The 17,924-nt window shown below is 38.3% G+C and overlaps 1 protein-coding gene across 1 annotated transcript in view; it reads left to right on the forward strand.

Moving 5' to 3' along the window:
• The window catches only part of LOC129217750 (hepatocyte growth factor receptor-like), a 144,102-nt gene that overhangs the window by 28,394 nt on the left and 97,784 nt on the right, over positions 1–17,924 (forward strand). The window contains exons 5-8 of the mRNA XM_054852090.1: positions 3,210–3,335; positions 11,469–11,639; positions 13,239–13,390; positions 16,112–16,247. Coding sequence (XP_054708065.1) covers positions 3,210–3,335; positions 11,469–11,639; positions 13,239–13,390; positions 16,112–16,247 — 585 coding nt within the window. The remainder of the gene's footprint in view (positions 1–3,209; positions 3,336–11,468; positions 11,640–13,238; positions 13,391–16,111; positions 16,248–17,924) is intronic.

The following is a 17,924-nucleotide window of genomic DNA, read 5'->3' on the forward strand; positions in this document are numbered from 1 at the left end:
CACTAATTTCAATCTTTTTGTGTTGGAATTATTTGTCACTGGAAATTATTTCCCAACGCATAAGTTAGGGGACCTGGGGATCGTATAAAAAGTTAAATTTTGTATTTTTCGATACATTTTTATTTTTGCTTCAAACGTTCAATATCTTAACTCTGCATCTGATTTTGAACATTTTTGCAATTGGACATACATCTTGGACTAACGGTTGCGAAAATAAAGCTTTTTTTGCAGGTTAAAACGGAACACCCTGTATATGTGGGTACTGTACACATTTATGTGTAAATGTATGTAACAAACTTTTTATACAGAAAGAAAACAACTTGTTTAAAAGCTGACTTTACACAAAAGAAAGAACTACCCACATTTCTGTCAAGAATTTGATTTTGCAATTTATAAAAATCACACCCAACTCAAGTGAACTGTGGAATGGTGATTGGACTCATTTGGATGGTTTTTGGTGTTTTGTGATTTAATTGTCTAATGGCAGTTAGAAAACGGGGATGTTTTTTTAACAGCAAAAAATTTACGGATATTTCTAAGATAGAAAAATAACATAAAAACTGCCCATATTTTTAAGTATTTAGCTCTTTTTTAGTTCTGAAAGAAAATTTAAACATTTTACGACACATTTGTTCGTATATAAAATCAATTTTTTCCATTTTTTGCCCAGTTTTTCTTGAAAACGTTTTTTCCCCCACGGTCTTCAAAATTTCTGGAAAATTTACATCTCTAGGTCTGCATCATTTCATTAATTTCGTTCATTTCTATGTTGCTGCATTTTCTTTTTCCTTTTTTTTTTTTTTTTTTTTGTCGTGTCATTTCTCGCGCCGTATCAACTTGACCCAAATAATGCCATTACGTTAATTCAAAAACGGTGAAAAAACAGATGCGAATAAAGGCAGTTTTTCTCTTATTAGGTGTAGAATCCTGCCTCCTACTCAAAGAACATCTTGCTTACTAAGATGAAATCTGTCAAACACCCAAACCGGTGCGACAGTAGACAGCAAACCATGAAAATTGGCTCTTGCGCACAAAAAACGATATCTCATAAATAATTACTCTCTGATAAAAAAGAAAAAAAAAAAGAAAAATTAATTTGAATTTCGACCTCTTGAATTCAAATTATGTTTTTCGCAATCACGTGTGTGTTTTGTGTGTAGGGGGTATGTGTAAGTATGTATAGGCGTATGTGTTTGTGTCTGTGTGCATGACTGTTTGTGTGTGGGGGGGGGGAATGTGTATGTGTGTGTGTAGGCATGTGTGTTTGTGTCTGTGAGCAGGCATGAGTGTGTGAGTAGTTGTGTGTAGGTGTGTGTATGTGTAGGTGTCTGTATGTATGCATGCATGTGTGTGTATGTGTTTGTGTGTGTATGTGTTTGTGCATGTGTGTGTAGGTATATGTATGTGTGTGTAGGCGTACGTATGTGTATGAGTACGTGCGTATATGTATGTGTGTGTGTAGATGCGTGTATAAGTGTAGGATATTGACGCAACCTGGAGACTGTTTTCGCTAGAGGAGCAGCATCGTGAGTAGCCGGTCGACGGTGATGCTGCAGAGGGTGCTGGTGGGAAAATAAAATCATAGGAACGCCAAAACAGTCAATTGAAAGCAATAAGCAATCGTGATTGCTCAAAAAAAAAGGTTCTCTAATGTATGTTGGGTCAAAAATCAGTCTGGTACTTCCCCGTAACAGTTCTGGGCACTGACGCCCTCAAAAATTTTAGTCCTTGTATCAAGTTAACCCTGTATTCACTTTTCTCCGCATCACACCACTCCTTAGCGTTACACCTTAGATTTTACCATTCGAGTGGTCCGCATGCAGGGGCGTGCACAGGGGAGAAAAGGGGCACCTGTTGGCCCGAGCCTGAAGGGGCCCAATATTTTTAAAACTAGGCGTGAAATATAGGGGTAGATAATAGGGAGGGGGCCCGGAAAAGTCATTCGTGACGGGCCCCAAATTTTCTGTGCATGGAAAGCACAGAAAATGTAGCTGGGATCACGGGAACCCTGTATCCACTTTTCTCCACAACATCCCACCTCTTAGCTATCAGCCTTAGGTTAACCCTGCATCCACTGCACTAAGTCTCGCCTACTCTTTAAAAAATTAAAATTATTGAATGAAGCACAGGTTTCGAAACGCTCCTACAAAGTATTGTCCGTTTTTCAGGAGAAGGCACTTCGCCATGCCTCCTCGAACGCAGTTCCGTTTTACGCGGGGGTGATCGGTACGCAATCCACGCGCTTCTAAAGGAGACAGAACCAGACAGCCTTCACTTGGGGCGTGCATTTTAATGTGCAAAAAGGTCTCAGTGTCCTTTATGTCACTTGTCTGTTGTCATTTTAGTTGTTCTTACATTTTAAAAACCGCTGCTTTTACAAAAAAAAAATAATAATAATAATTTGAATTTTGTCACCTTGAATTCAAATTATGTTTTTGCGCAATCACCAGTGTGTGTGTGTGTATGTAAGCGTGTGTTTGTGTGTGGGGGGTATGTGTGTGTGTAGGCATGTGTGTTTGTGTCTGTGTGCAGGCATGAGTGTGTGGGTAGTTGTGTGTATATGTGTAGGTGTGGGGGGTATGTGTGTGTAGGCATATGTGTTTGTATGTGTGTGTAGGCATATGTGTTTGTACGTGTGTGTGGGCATATGTGTTTTTGTCTGTGTGCAGGCATGAGTGTGATGAGTGTGTGGGTAGTTGTGTGTATGTGTTTGTGTGTGAATGTGTTTGTGTATGTGTGTAGGTGTATGTATGTGTGTGTAGGTGTATATATGTATATGTGTGTAGGTGCGTGTATGTATGTGTAGGTGTATATATGTATATGCGTGTATGTATGTGTGTGTAGGTGTATATATATATGTATGTGTGTGTAGGTGCGTGTATGTATGCGTGTAAGTGTAGGATATTGACGAAACCTGGAGACGGCTTTCGCTAGAGGTGCAGCCTCGTGAGGAGCCGGCCGACGGTGATGCTGCGGAGGGTGGCGGGGGGAAAAATCAAAGGAACGTCAAAAACAGTCGAATGAAAGCAATAAGCAATCGTGATTGCTCAAAAAAATGCTATGCTCCGAATATACCTCCTGCCGAAAGCAGCGAAATAGAATCATCGGGTAGCACGTGACAGTGCCTACTTGTGAAAAACGGACAATACACCCGCGACTATTTTCTTTCAATTAAATGCGTAGCAACTTAATTTGAATGTCTGTTTCAGGTGCACCTGGACAGGACACGTCAGTCCAACCTGTTCCGTCGGACGATCGCCGAGGGGGTCGCCGTCCAACCCTCCCACGCCTACGACAACAGGAGCGGGAACGTCTACTTCCTGGCCGGAGACGCGGTGAGCCTCATTTTCTTTTTCCTGCAATAGAACGTTTTTCAGGGCCGTGGTAGCCCGATCGGTAGAGTGTCGGATTCGGGGTCGGAGGGTCCTGAGTTCGAACCTCGACGGTCGAAGATCCACCGTCGTCATGAAAGGGCACTGGGCGACGTTAAATAGGCTCGTGGTCTCAATGTCCTCCGAGTCAAACGATACCTCTGGGGGTAGCTATTAGCTCCTGGACTAGTTCTAAATTCCCATTAACTGTTTGATCCGGTGATGGTGCTGCCATCTATCGGTATATAAAATAATGGAGGCAAGGCACTTAGTATGCAGTCCTCGACATAAATACAGTTGAAGTCGGTTGTGACTCGGAATAGGAATAGGAATGAACCCTACCCACAATGTGTGGCAACGGTCCATTTAACTTCGTTTGCATGTATTTTGATTCAGCATGGCCCCACTAGATGGCGCTGGCGCTTAACGGGCCTTGGCAATTTATTACTTTTCCGTGTTAAACCGATGCAGCTCATGCGCCCAGCAATCAATGTCAACGTTTCACAGTTTGCTTATTTTTGATTGGACGGTGGACGTCGCCCATTTTGACCGCAAGAGGAGCCACAGGGAACCCCTGCATTCACCAATCAATGGCAACGAAATGGAAACAGAGGTTCCCAGCAGCGCCCTCTTTGTTGCCATGAGTTTCAGCGATTGTCACGGCCTATAAGAATTAAGTGGGCCATGGATTCAGTTACCGTAAAAGCACTTATTTTCACGAGCCAATTGTAATCGCGAAAAGTGTAACCTCGCGAAATATTTCAACTTTATATAGAACTAGCATTCCCGTACCCAGCATTGCTCGGGTAATGGAATTAGCAAGGGTTAACAGTGTTTGGGGCACCTAGTTTCGAAAATCCCCTGTAATAATTACTTATTACCTATATTTTTTTCTAATTTTGGGGGGATCCCGGGTCCCCTGGACTCCTTATGTATATGCGCTTGTACTTAACCGATCTTTAACTGTTATTAACGATCCTTTTAAAGTATTGATTATCTTTGCAAACACAGGCCATCCACATTTTATTGTTATACCTATGTTTAAGCTAGAACTTCTTTGTGTACAACATTTTTAGTTTTTTTTTTTCTGGTGCTAAAATTATTAAGCTGCTTGATGAACTGGCTTTGGAGCAAGCTACATAACATTGGTCGTGTGTCATGTGACACACGACCAATGAATCGTGTGTCATGTGGTCGTGTGTCAACATGTGAAAAAAAGTCTTCTCTTAAATCGATCCCTGCTACTTTTAATGTCTGTCCTTGTGACTTATTAATGGTTATTGCAAAGCAAACTTTTACAGGAAACTGCACTCTTCTGAATTCAAAAGGATAGTCCGCCTGTGATGATGTTCTTAAAAACTTCGTTTCCAGTTTTGAAAAAATGAAAGCAAAAGACAGAAGCATCATTATTTGACTTGAGAAAAGCCTCGAAGAATCGCGTGAGAAATAAAAACAAATATCAAATTTAAAATTCGCTATCGACCAAAAGTTGAGATGAAGTACTGAATAATGATTTGAATGGAGGAAAGCCTCTTAAAATAAGGGATTTAAATTTCAATGACAGGTTTTAATTTCGCAGAAATTAATGGGTTTTAATTAATTTCTCCCGAACTAATTGAGATTTCGAAAAATCCTTTCTTAGTGGTTACTTTCGTACTCATGCGGACATGCCTGCCAAATTTCAAGTCTGAGGTATCAGCGGTTTCGGCTGTGCGTTGATATATATGTATATATATATATGTTATTTCAGGACATTGATTTTTATATATTAAGACTAGAAAATCGTCCGTCAAGGTGTGACAGGTGAAAATTGCTTCTAAATTGGAAGGAAGCAATTGCTGCAGGGGCGTGCACAGAAACTTGGGGGCCCGTCGCAAAACGGACGGCGTACGCCCTTACGTATATTTCATCCCTTTTTTTAAAAATCTCGGACCCCATTCAGGCTTGGGCCCCGAGCCGACAGGTGTCCTTCTCACCCCCCCCCCTCGTTACACACACCTGACTGCCTGCTTGGTCACTGCATGTCAAACAATTCGCAACTCCAGAGCTCGAATACGCTACCTTGCGGTGATTAACAATACTACCGAAAAAGGTAAAACAGTCCATTCCACGTGTTTTCTTTGGGGTAAATGACAGGTTTCAGACTGTTTGTGTTGTAATGTCATTTCAGAAGAATAGAAAAGAAAGCTTCCCACAAACACGATGGAAAATTATTCTCATTCACAAAGCGTCAAAGCAAGTTATAAGTTACGGCATTTGTTTGTTCTACCTTTTTCATCCGCCATTAGACAGTGGCTGCAGCGTCCCCTATAGTTTATTGGACTTGCGAATTGTCAAAAAAAAAAAAAAAAAAAGATCCAATTATACTGAGTTTTTTGTGCTTCAACAATGAAATAATGTCGTCACGCATGCTTTGGCGCGAGCTTGAATAGTTGATGACGTCAGAGCGTTACTTTTGAGTAATATATACGTGAGGATTACACAGGGGAACAAAAAAATGTTTCGTCTTTGGTGCCCAGAGTATAAAAACTGAATTTAGATATGTTTGGGGGCTCTGAATCGAAATATGAAATTAGTTTTTCTCAGCAGCTCTACTTTTTCAGATAAGTACGGCTGTTTTATCCAAAATAGGCAGTTTTAACACCATTTTGCGCCTTTCTGAAGCTAGTATAGGCTTCTAAAACAATGTTTGCTTCCAGCATATTTGCCCTATTGTCAGTCTGCAGTTCAGTTACGCTCAGGAAAATTCACTACATGAAGTAAATATCTGGCAAGATTAGTAACAATGTTTTAACGAATTCAGGTCAACTTGTAAGTTCTTGCTTTGCATATATTCGCTTCGTGTGACGAGTTGGATATCTGTATATAATATTTTCAGGGCTCGATTAATATAGAGTGTAACCCTAAACAAACATTTATGGAGGGACCTCTGCAGTCAAACCTAAACTAGTATGTTGTAACCATCACGAAACTTTCTTCTATATTTTTCTTTTTTTTTTCTGATCCCTCCCCATGCTTGACGAGGAAGCAATATTCCCAACAAAAACAAAATGACACATGCAAAAACTTGACGACCATCCCAATGTCTGAATTATTGCAAAAGCAAAGCAAAGAGCGAAAATTGAAAGTTATTTTAAAAGCCTTGCTTGAATGAATTACAAATATTTCACTTGTTAACAAACATAAGATGGCAACAGTTAAACATTTTAAATCATTGAGATAATATTTCGTATCATTTCCACTCAATTAAAATCACGAGAAATACGCAGACGGCAATCTATTACGATTTATCTTTCTTATTGTTGCATTAATAAAAATATTTTTATTCGCAAAAAGAAAAAAAAATCAACACCTCTTGGAGCGATCGGCGTCAAAATTGAACCAAAGCCTGTTTACGTATGGATTCACATATATTCCAAACTAGCAAAAATACCCGGCGTTGCCTGGGTTAGCAATAATTATAAGAAACAATCGTTACTTGCATTTGTTTTCTGTTTTAAGTGAAAGAACTTAAAACACACCTTTTTGACGTGATTTAAAATCTAGCTTCTTCCTTACTCATAAAACTAAAGTAGCAGTAAGTAAAAAGAGCAAAATAGTATTGATTTAGAAACGAAAACACGAAATTTAAGCGTATACAAATTTGAAGAATTCCGATATATGAAATTAAACTTCATATGTTTAAAAAGATTTATCAAATAATACTTTTTTTTTTTTTTTACATTTAGTCTTATCTTCTCTGTATGTCTATTGAAGAACCAACTGTTTAAAAAAATGTAGCCGCGCTCCCGTGATCCTCTTAAACTTGCTTAAGTTATTTTGGAAAATTTTAATTATTGTGGGTTGTTGGTGCGATTTAAAATGTTACCGAATTTGCGGGAATCGTTTTGGGATACCTTTCATAATGCTCCCACTTCTTACTTTGTAAAACGGTATGTTACTAATTTTCGTTCAAGAGATAATTTTGGTCACCATAAAATGGCGCTAAACAATTTCATCCGAAATGTTTCCAAAATAAGTAGTAAAATTTGGCGATGGTTTGAATTTGTGCACAAAGTCACATTAATGGAAGTTTTTATACTGTTTGTGGATTTGCCTAATTTAGTTGCTGGATTATTTTACAGTAAAAAAAGTTTTTAAAGATTCTTTGATTGACGATATTTTGTTTACATGGTGAAAGCTGGCAAACATTATTACGTAGTCTTTGACTGCAAAACCGCGACAGTTGAAAAAACTGCCAAATGCATCCGCTACTGAAATCTTTCTGCATAAATTTTGGCGAGGTTTCTGCTGTTAGATTGGATAATGATTAAAAAATCCAATCAGCACAAATAATTAAAAAAAAAACCATTAATTACACTAAAGTTCCGTTTAAATGGAAAATAATCAACCAAATCTAGTTATTATTAGTCAATCTTGTGTGGGGGGAACGTTACTTTAAGATTTGACTTGAGAAAAGCCTCAAACAGTCAGACGAAACACAAAAACATTTAACAATTCTAACTATGAACTGGGAGTTGAGATGATACACTAAATAATGAATTGGGTTGAGGAAAGCCTTCGAACATGGAACAAAAAAAGCTCATAACTCGTTTTTGATACAACTTAGAACCTTCTAACAGATGCCATCTTCAGCAGAAAAATAAGCGCTTTCGATGGACACATAATTTCTGGATCTGCTCTGGTGTTTCAGCAGCCCGTTGGGATGCCAGATATTCAGCATGCTGTCTACACCGAGCTTGAGACTCTTTCAGTGTCTCAGCAGCTCTGTGAGCTTCTTGACGCTCCGCTTGTTCAAGTCTTCGTAGCTCGGCTTCTGGATTCGTCTCGATAATCCTAGCTACTTTCATAGCCCGAGCTTTATTAGAGCTTTGCGAAAGATTAGAGTTACGCTTTCGCGGCATAATTCTCAGCGCTTTTATAATTAAAAACTGCAATACCTGCCTATTTAATTAAAATTACAGCCGCATACTAATAGGACAAAAATAAAACGGTCTTATTCTCCTGAGAAGTGTTACGTTGTATCTGGCTATTAAAAATCAATTTTAAATTTGGAGTTTGCCAATCCAATTATAATTTGGCCATCTCGTGGTAAAACGTTCATTTATAATTTGACTTGAGAAAAGCCTTGAACAATCAGACAAAAACAAAAATGGTATACGCAATAAGCTATAGAATGGGAGTTGAGATGATACACTAAACACTGAATTGGATTGATGAAAGCCTTCGAACACGGAACTAAAAAGCTTATAACTGGTTTTTTATCATCTTTTCTTTGCTAATAATAATGCTGAATGTCTGGATCTCTGTTCAGATATCTGTCCGGATATCTGTCGGGAAATCTGTGACGCGCATAGCGCCTAGACCGTTAGCTCGATTTTCATGAAATTCGGCAAAAAGTTAGTTTTTAGCATGGGGGTGTGAACTTTGAAGCGATTTTTCGAAAATTCGATTTTGTTCTTTTTTCTATTCCAATTTTAAGAACATTTTCGTAGAAATCGTCCCAAAATAGGGTCAACAATGATGCTACCCGAAATGTTTCCAATAAACAGTAAAAATTTGGCAATTGTTTGAAATTGTGTGCAAAGACAAAGTAATGGAAGTTTTTGCGCTGATTATGAATTTGCGAATTAGTTGGCGAATTATTTTACGTGTTAACAAATTTAAAAAAAGAAATATTAAAGAAATGGCGACATTTGGTTACATGGTGAAAACCGAGAAACACAGTATTACATAATCTTTAGCTTCAAAATCAGCGACAGTTGAAAAAAATGCCAAATGCCTTAGCTATTGAAATGATTCCACAAAAAACGTTTGGCTAGATTCCAGCTGATTGATTAAATACCCAGTCAATACAAATAAATAAATAAAAAAAACATTAATTGCCTCAAAGTTGCATTAAAATGGAAAAAAAATCAGCCAAATCCTTGTGTTATTTGCCAATCTTGTGCAAAAATCTTACTTCAAGATTTGACTTGAGAAAAGCCTTGAACAGTCACGAAAAGCAAAGATAGTCAACAATACAATAGTCGTTATCGACAGGGAGTTGAGATGATACACTAAATATTGTATTGAGTTAAGGAAAGCCTTCGAACATGGAACTAAAAAGCTCATAACTCGTTTTTTATTCTACTTAGAAATTTCGAACAGGTGCCATCTTCAGCAGAAAAATCAGAGCTTTCGATGGACATATAATATTAATATGTGCAAGTATTTTTTCATCCCCATATTAGAGAATTTATACGAAAATTGTGTTTTATTGCCCCCTAAGGGGGTTTTGCCCCCCATAATGGGACGAAAACTACCCTATGTGTTATTCTGATGCATAAGCTATATTATTGTAAAGTTTCATCAAAATCCATTCAGTAGTTTTTGCGTGAAAGAGTAACAAACATCCATACATACATCCATACATCCATACATCCAAACAGACAAACTTTCGCATATATAATAGTAGTAAGATTTCAACCAGAACGTAGCATTACTTCTTGAGATAGGGCACTGAAAATGGAAAAAAAGAACGGGTGATTGCGCTACCCCCTTTTTAGCTGTTGACACCAAAATAAAATCAGTTCACATACCCACTAAGGGCTACTTGCCGATAAATTTTTCTTTCATTCCGTTCATTATTTCTTGAGATACAGCAGTCACAATGGACGACAAAAAACGTTCTATAGCTCAACCCCCGTTTGAGTTATTGACACCAAAATTGAATCAGCACCTGTTCCTGTTAATACCAACATATGGACCAAATTTTGCTTGATTCCGCCAGTTACTTCCCGAGGAATAGCAAGCACGCGTAACTCGAAAAACGTCCCATTGCTCCACCCCCCTTGGAGGAATTCGCGCCAAAAACTAATGGGTACAAGTTCACATAGGGGCACATATGTGTACTAAATTTCGTTCGATTTCATGCGGTAGTTTTTGTTGTAGAGCGGCCACAAAAAGCTGGTCACACACAGACGTGACACACACACATACACACACACATACACACACACACACACAGACAGACAGACATTTTCCAAAAATGGTCGAAATGGACTCAGCACACCTCAAAACGTTCGAATCATTCGAAATTCGAAAATTAGCACGAATCCAATACTTTCTTCTATATATTAGATATAGAAGAAAGTAAAAAACATAAACATTAATGGAGAATCAGGGGTGGTGGTTTCAGGGGTGTTGAGGTGTTGAACCACCCATTCAATATACTTGTTGTTGATAGGCAGTGCATCCTACACTTGTACACATTAAAAATTGTAAACAAATAAAGAAGAATACCTTGATTTTCTTAAATAATCGACTATAACAATTTTAGTCTTTTCGGGGGCCCTTAAAAATCAGAGATCTTTGACCAACAGCCTTATTAGTCTGGTAGCTCTGATTTATTTGTATCATACAGTAGGAATAAAGATTCCATGCTTCGTTTTTTATTTGATTTATGGGTGTAACTTAAACCTATGTCACATATATTTCAAGCTCAAGTAAACTTGGAAATTTGAGCTCCTGTGCAAAAACCGATGTGATATTTGAACTCAGTGTGCCAAATTCGTACTAATTCAGCTCCAAATATCCGTGCACCAAAATGACTGTTGCCCTGTGTTATAGTCAACTTTCAGTTTTGTTCACATAAAATTCGCAAAATTTTCAGCTCGTGAAATCACTGGCATTTTTATTTTCGCGAAAATAAGTGCTTTTATGGTATTCGATCAGTGTTTGTTGTGCTATAGAAAATAGTTTTATTTAATAGTCTTTGAACTTTACAAACATGAGGATTTCTCGCTAAATATGGTGCTAAAAACAATCGCCAACTTGACGATATCTTTTAAATTTCTCGCCAATCCCATTATCACGATGTAAATGCATGCAAAGCAAACAAAGTCAACATGCAGGTAAAGTTTTCAGAACTTAAGTAATTGAGTGGAAATCAATGGATTAAAAGCTACATTTTGCAAGATTACAACAAATTAAGCACATAAAAACATAGAAATAAAATCTATTGACAAAATTTGCAACAATGAGTTTGAAAATGTGACTGATACTTTTTTTTTCTGTCGACATCCTTTTCATAATACTGGGGTTCTGCCCCCGCAGGTGGTTCGCTTCCCGGTGTCTTCGTGCTCGGCCTACGAGAGCTGCGAGCTGTGCCTGACGGTGGAAGACCCCCTCAAGTGCGGCTGGTGCGGCGATCGGTGCGCGCACCGCGACGAGTGCCCCACACCCGACCTCCTCAGCCACGAGAAGTGCCCTCCCATCATAAGAAAGGTCAGTTCCAACTCTTATTTTTGTGTTCAGTCTCTGTACTTCTTACCAGCTTTGTGTGGATTTTTACCATAATTTCCCGCGCATTATCTGTTAAATAAGTGCAAAATTAATGATGGGCTCATTATACGTCTAAGTATTGAGCATCCATTTGCAGCAGGATTCGCTCATAGAGACTGCTTCGTTTCTCGCAGTCCAGTAAGGTTATTTAGTTGACGTAGCCTGGGTTTTTCCACTAACTGTCTGACCACGGATTGTATGGAAAGACAAACATCTGTTTTACAGCCGGAAATGGACGAATCTATTATTTCTAACGATGTCGACTTTTGCAGAAGTAGAGTCTCATTCAAATGAGCGGAATACCGGCATCAAATTTTTACTTTTCCCCTTCATTCACATAGATTCGTCTTATCTGGACGTTTGAAAATTCCATACAATCCCTGGTTGGACAGTACGCAATTTGAACTACGTAAACTAAACTACCCTACAGGCAAGGAAGGGGCGATCTCCATTTGCAGTAACCGTTTGTACTGATTATCGGCTTTAATCTCTGTCTTAAAGTAATTAGCTTACTATTATCATAATTTCAAGACGAAAACTTTATTTTTTAGTTTAATTTTCACTATAGCTTAAAATTTATTACTTCTTCACGTTTTTAATTTAGTTGTTAAAATTGTATGTTAAATCAAAATCGACTTCGTTTTTTAACATCGTGTTATCTGAAGGTGTTTTTTTCACTCAGCCGAATTTATGACTAGAGAATGATACGTCACCACGGATTAAAAGCAAGAAATTACGGAAAATAATTTTAAAAAACTTGAATGTTTACGCATGAAAACACATTCTGAAGATAAAAATACAGATTTTTTTTTTCATGAATTCTTAACTGCCTTTGCATCAGTCTGTAACTAAATACCTGGAGCAGATTTGCAAATTTGGGGCTCGTTTTTACTCATTTTAGAAAACCTCTTGAATAGCACGAAAATTTTCATCTGCCATTTTTCCCCCTTTGGACTCTTTATGTCATTAGGGACCCTCGCAATGGCGACATGGTAAATCTGTCACTGCCAAACATACTACAGCACAGTCTAAAATCTTGTAAAAGCTGTACTGTCTACCTCTGGCAAGTTGAGCTCGGCTGCCCGACCAATTAAAAGATTCCATTTGTTGAAAAAGGGGTTAGGAAAAACTGCTTAAGGGCTTTCAGATTTAGTTGGTGGTGTTATTGCCGTTTGGCGAACAATACAACTCAGGTAAGAAGTAGCAAGCGGTACAGGATTTTCTCGCCAATAAAAGTGTTGCAATGGTAGCCCAACTCTGCGCCTAACAATTAAATCTTACTGATTGCCCTCCCTTGAAAGAAATGGAGTTGCTCAAAGCTATAGCTCAACTTTTTGGAGGTAGACAGTATTAGTAACAAATGTACTTTACTTTGCACCCGGATATGATTTTTAGAGAAATATTTGTGACGTTTACTTCTTTTGTTTGTTTCTGCGTTGGTTGGATTTACAACTGACAGAGTTCGAAACACTTTAGATCTTTGAGTGGTTATAATACTGCGACTATAATACTAAGAATGCAGTGTTTTCTTTCTCGTCACAGGTGTCTCCCCCACGCGGACCCCTGGAGGGCGGGACCCTCGTGCGCATCGAGGGCGACAACTTCGGGAGCCCCGCACTGGGCGAGGACGTGTCCAAGATGGAGGTGAGCGTGGCCGGACACCCCTGCCACATCTACTCCTGGGACAAGGAGAAGTGAGGACCACCCCCTTCTGTTTCAAATTTTATTCGCAATTATTACTTAATTTTACGAAGGAAAGGAATTCACGAAAAAATTTTGACATAAAAATAGGCTTTAATTTCCATTTTGCTCTCCCCCGAATGAATGTTGAGTTTTTTTTTTTTTTGACCCGACCACACGTGGATATATTTCTAAGAACGTATAGACACCCGAAATATCCGTTTTAACGATTCCCGAGTTAATTAAACGAGTTTTCTCGTGACGTACGTATGTATGTGTGTATGTATCTCGCATAACTCAAAAACGGTATGTCCTAGAAAGTTGAAATTTGGTACGTAGACTCCGAGTGGGGTCTCGTTGTGCACCAACCCTTTTGGTTGCATTTGGGTGTTTCAAGGGGGGTCTTTTACACCTTTATGGGGGGAAACCATTGTTAATATCAATGCAAACTCAAGTGGTGTTAGAATTTGGCAAACATTTGGCGACGTATCACCAAGCTTTTGGTTGCCAAGTTTGTTCATCAACTTGGCAACAAAAAATTTGGCAGTTTTTTTTTTTCAAATTTGGTTTCATTTTGGTCACTATTGGCGATATATAGAAAGTTAACCATTGAATCACATTAAAATGTCCAATACTAAAAAAATTAATCTGCATAAAACTTTTTTTTTTTTTTTTTTTGCATCTGTTCGCAACAAACTTGTGGCAGAAATATTTAAATTGTTTCTTTGCTTACTCAAAGGCACTACTATTATCATTAAATTGGAGTAAAAGGAAGTCATGTGATGCACAAATCAGCTCGTTTTTTTTTCTATTGTCCGTTTACCAGGAGAAGGACTTGGCTCCGCCTTCGTCACGTGGTATCCGATGATTCTGTTTCGCTCTTTTCGGCATGAGGTACACTCGCTAATGTGCCATCAAAGCAACCGTTTCTAGAATTTAAGCACAAACATTATGCCATCCCAAACCATGGTGCCTGCCACAGCTACGTGCACGGCTAACAGACACAGAGGCACCATTGGCTGCTCAACACAGGGCTCAACCCCGCCTGGCGTGACGTCAGCGTCATGGCACGTGGACCATCGAATAGCAACGGGTATTGTTCCCGGATGAATCTCGTTTCAGTCTGCGGCTAAATGATGGTGAACAGCGAGGTGCGGACTAGTCTGCATGTCACACGGCGAACTCGTAACAGCCTGACCGGATTTAACAACGCTTCCCCGGCCGGCAGTCTCTCCGGATCCAAATTCCATCGAACACCTGTGGAATCACATCGGACCGAGCACCACTAGCACAAACCACCATCTGCGCACAGCAGTGGATGTAGTTTGGCTAAGGTGACCTCAAAAACCATCAATGAACTCGTTGACCTAGTCTGATTGAGTGATGTATAGCTGCCCGTGGTGAACACAGTAGACACTAAATACATGTTTTAATAAATCATTTTTGCCTGTATTGCAATCATTTGCATGGTGTTGCCCTTTCAGCTTTGAGGAGTATATATATATATATATATATATATATATATATATATATATATATATATATATATATACAGTCAGATCTCGATATATGGTCACCCGCTTAAAAGGTCACCCCGCATATAAGGTCACTTTTCTAAAGTCCCGGCTCGCTGAATAGGAATTCTATGTCATGTATTATCAGATATATGGTCAGGTCATAATACATTAATCGCTTATAAGGGTCACTTTTGTCTGACTTCTTTCAATGATTTCATTGCCTAATCGATTCACTTCCAAGAATTTTCCGCGATATACGATCCTTAAAAAGTGACAAGTCATTTTTCCTATTGACGTAGTAAATTAACAGTAGAAAGTGAGTGTTGCGACAGTGATACTGAAATATGAAGCAGTAACGTGAGCACTCAGTATGCACATATCGCAATTTTTTACCAGTCATTAGAAGTCGAAGAAAATTTTCAGGAGATACTGAGAAACAATTGTGCTTAAACTAATGAAAAAACGCGTCAGTCCTGTATTAATGTAATTTTAAGCGAGGTAGGTTGCACATCCGTTCTTGGGCATATTTGAATGCAGTTTTATTCTAAATGGACGTTTTAAAAAAGCATTTCAAAACTTCTTATTAATTCCAAAAATTTCAATTGGTTCAAATCAATTCAACAATTATAATTTAATTAACTGATGTTTTTGGACGTATTAAATTTTGAAAATAATTAATGCATACATCCTTATTTATCAATATATATATATATATATATATATATATATATATATATATATATATATATATATATATATATATATATATATATATATATATGAATCGGTTATAAGGTCACCCCGCTTATGAGGTCAGTTTTGTGAAGTCCCGTGGAGTGAACTTATATCGAGGTCCGACTGTGTTTGTGTGTATAATAAATATATATATATATATATATATATATATTTCACGACTTCGTAATCGATTAGATTACCTCGTAGTTGACTCCAAGTTGTGTATATACTGTCAAGTCTGTTTAATGAAATAACCAATTTGCCACGAAACATTATTCTAATAAGAGGGGTATTTGATTATCCGTGATGAAAATAACAAATGACGATCACTCGGTATATTGAAACTTTATTAACATTAAACGGGATATTCTTTTCAACCGCCATTTCGAAAACCTTACTCAACTATTTGTATATATTTATAAGAATAAATAAAAATGATATGACGTCCATAGAGCTGAGCTGTGACGTGTTTCCATTCCACAGGGTCGAGTGCCGGACCAGTCCGGTGTCCGAACCGACGTCCGGCCAGGTGGTGCTCAACGTGTCCGACCGGACGTGGATCAAGGGTCACTTCAACATGGAGGGCGTGGCACGCAGCGGAGACACCTTCCACTACGTGGTGAGTCCTGGGTTCAGTTCACATCCCTCATGTGGTCGGAGATTTTCTTCGCGCCACTTTTGATTTGCTTCTCCAAGCAATCGGAAAATGCATCCCATTTTATAATGGAGGGGGCTGAAGAGAATGTTTAAAAACTTGCACTTTCTTCTGCTTGCAAAGTAGGGGAACATGGGGCAAAGTGAAATGGTGAAATATTTACTCGACTTTTAGCTCCACGTATCTGGAAATATTTTAACTATGTAGTACCATATGTAGTCTATTCCAGTCAGGAAAAAAATACTGCCGAAGATTAAAGCGTTTGGTAATACAGGCAATTTAAAAAAATTAATACTCATACTGTAATATTTTGTTGCAAGTCAAAAATTATTTTTGTTACTGTAAAATGATAAAGTTCTTGTAATCAACACTTTAAATATTAATTGAGACTTCCTAATATTCAATGCAGTAAAAATTTAGTTAATATTGAGCTTATTTGTATGTTAAATAAATTGTAAACAGCTCTCATGTGGTCGGAGCCACATTCTTTGCGCCGCTTTTGATTTGCTTCTCCAAGCGATCGGAAAACGCTTCCCATTTTTTAACAGAGGGGGCTGGAGAAAATGTTTAAAAACTTGTACTTTCTCCAGCTTGCAAAGCATATAAAAGAAAATATTAGATTCATGATTTTATTTGTTTATGTATTTACTTATTTATTTTTTGGAATCAAGACAAGCTTGAAAAGTTTAAGGGGATTCCTGTTTTTATTTTCCTTGGAAGAGAGGTAAAAATCTCTTATCTAACATTTATTCCTAGATACAGGTGTGCCTATCCTCACTAAGAGAAATGCCCCCCCCCCTTCACAAATGCAGCAAAGATCTCCAAAAATGAGAGGAATATTCATCTAGAATCAACCCCGCTTAAAAATTTCAATGCCGCATAAGGTGCGCAGAAATTTTGGGGCCCATCACAAATAATTTTTATGGGTTCCTTTCCATATTGTTTGCCCGTATATTTCACCCCTCATTAAAAAAATATTGGGCTCCCTTCAGGCTTGGGTCCGGGCCAACAGGTGTCCTTTCTCCCCCCCCCCCCCCTCCGTGCACGCTCCTGCATGCACCCTATTCGAAAGCAGATTCGTGCAGATTAAAATTATTAAATTTTTGATGTTGGTTTTATGTAAATTCGAATGTTGAATTATTTTGCTATTTATGGTCAAAGTTTATAAAAAAAATTGGCTTAAGAAGGGCGTGGTTCGAGCTTCCTTTATGGTTGCCCGTCAATCAAACCATGTCACTTGCGCATTCTCGCATGCAGTTTTCTTATCGGTCCGCATCGAGGCATTTTCAAACAGTTAAATGTATTCTATCCGTCCGATCTAATAGGGAAGTTGCAACTTATTAAATGTTCATATTTCGGCTATTGGATATTGTTAATGGACCCTCAAAACTAAAAAATTCACCATCGCCGAATTTTAAAACACCGTGATTGATTTTTAATGAATTTTTAAAAATCCGCGCGCAAAAGTGCGCTCTTCTGAAACGTCACGAGCTTACGTCACAGGGATTAGCTTAGTCAATGGGCAGCCTTCCGCCGAAGATCCCTTCTTTTCGCTACGGACATTTTGAGCGCGCTGATATTTTTATTTTTTAAAAATTCAATAATCCTTTTGAACACACTATGGAGGCCGGATTCGTTAAA

Source organism: Uloborus diversus, chromosome 2 (assembly GCF_026930045.1).
Source record: "Uloborus diversus isolate 005 chromosome 2, Udiv.v.3.1, whole genome shotgun sequence".
In the NCBI taxonomy this organism is placed as follows: Eukaryota; Metazoa; Arthropoda; class Arachnida; order Araneae; family Uloboridae; genus Uloborus; species Uloborus diversus.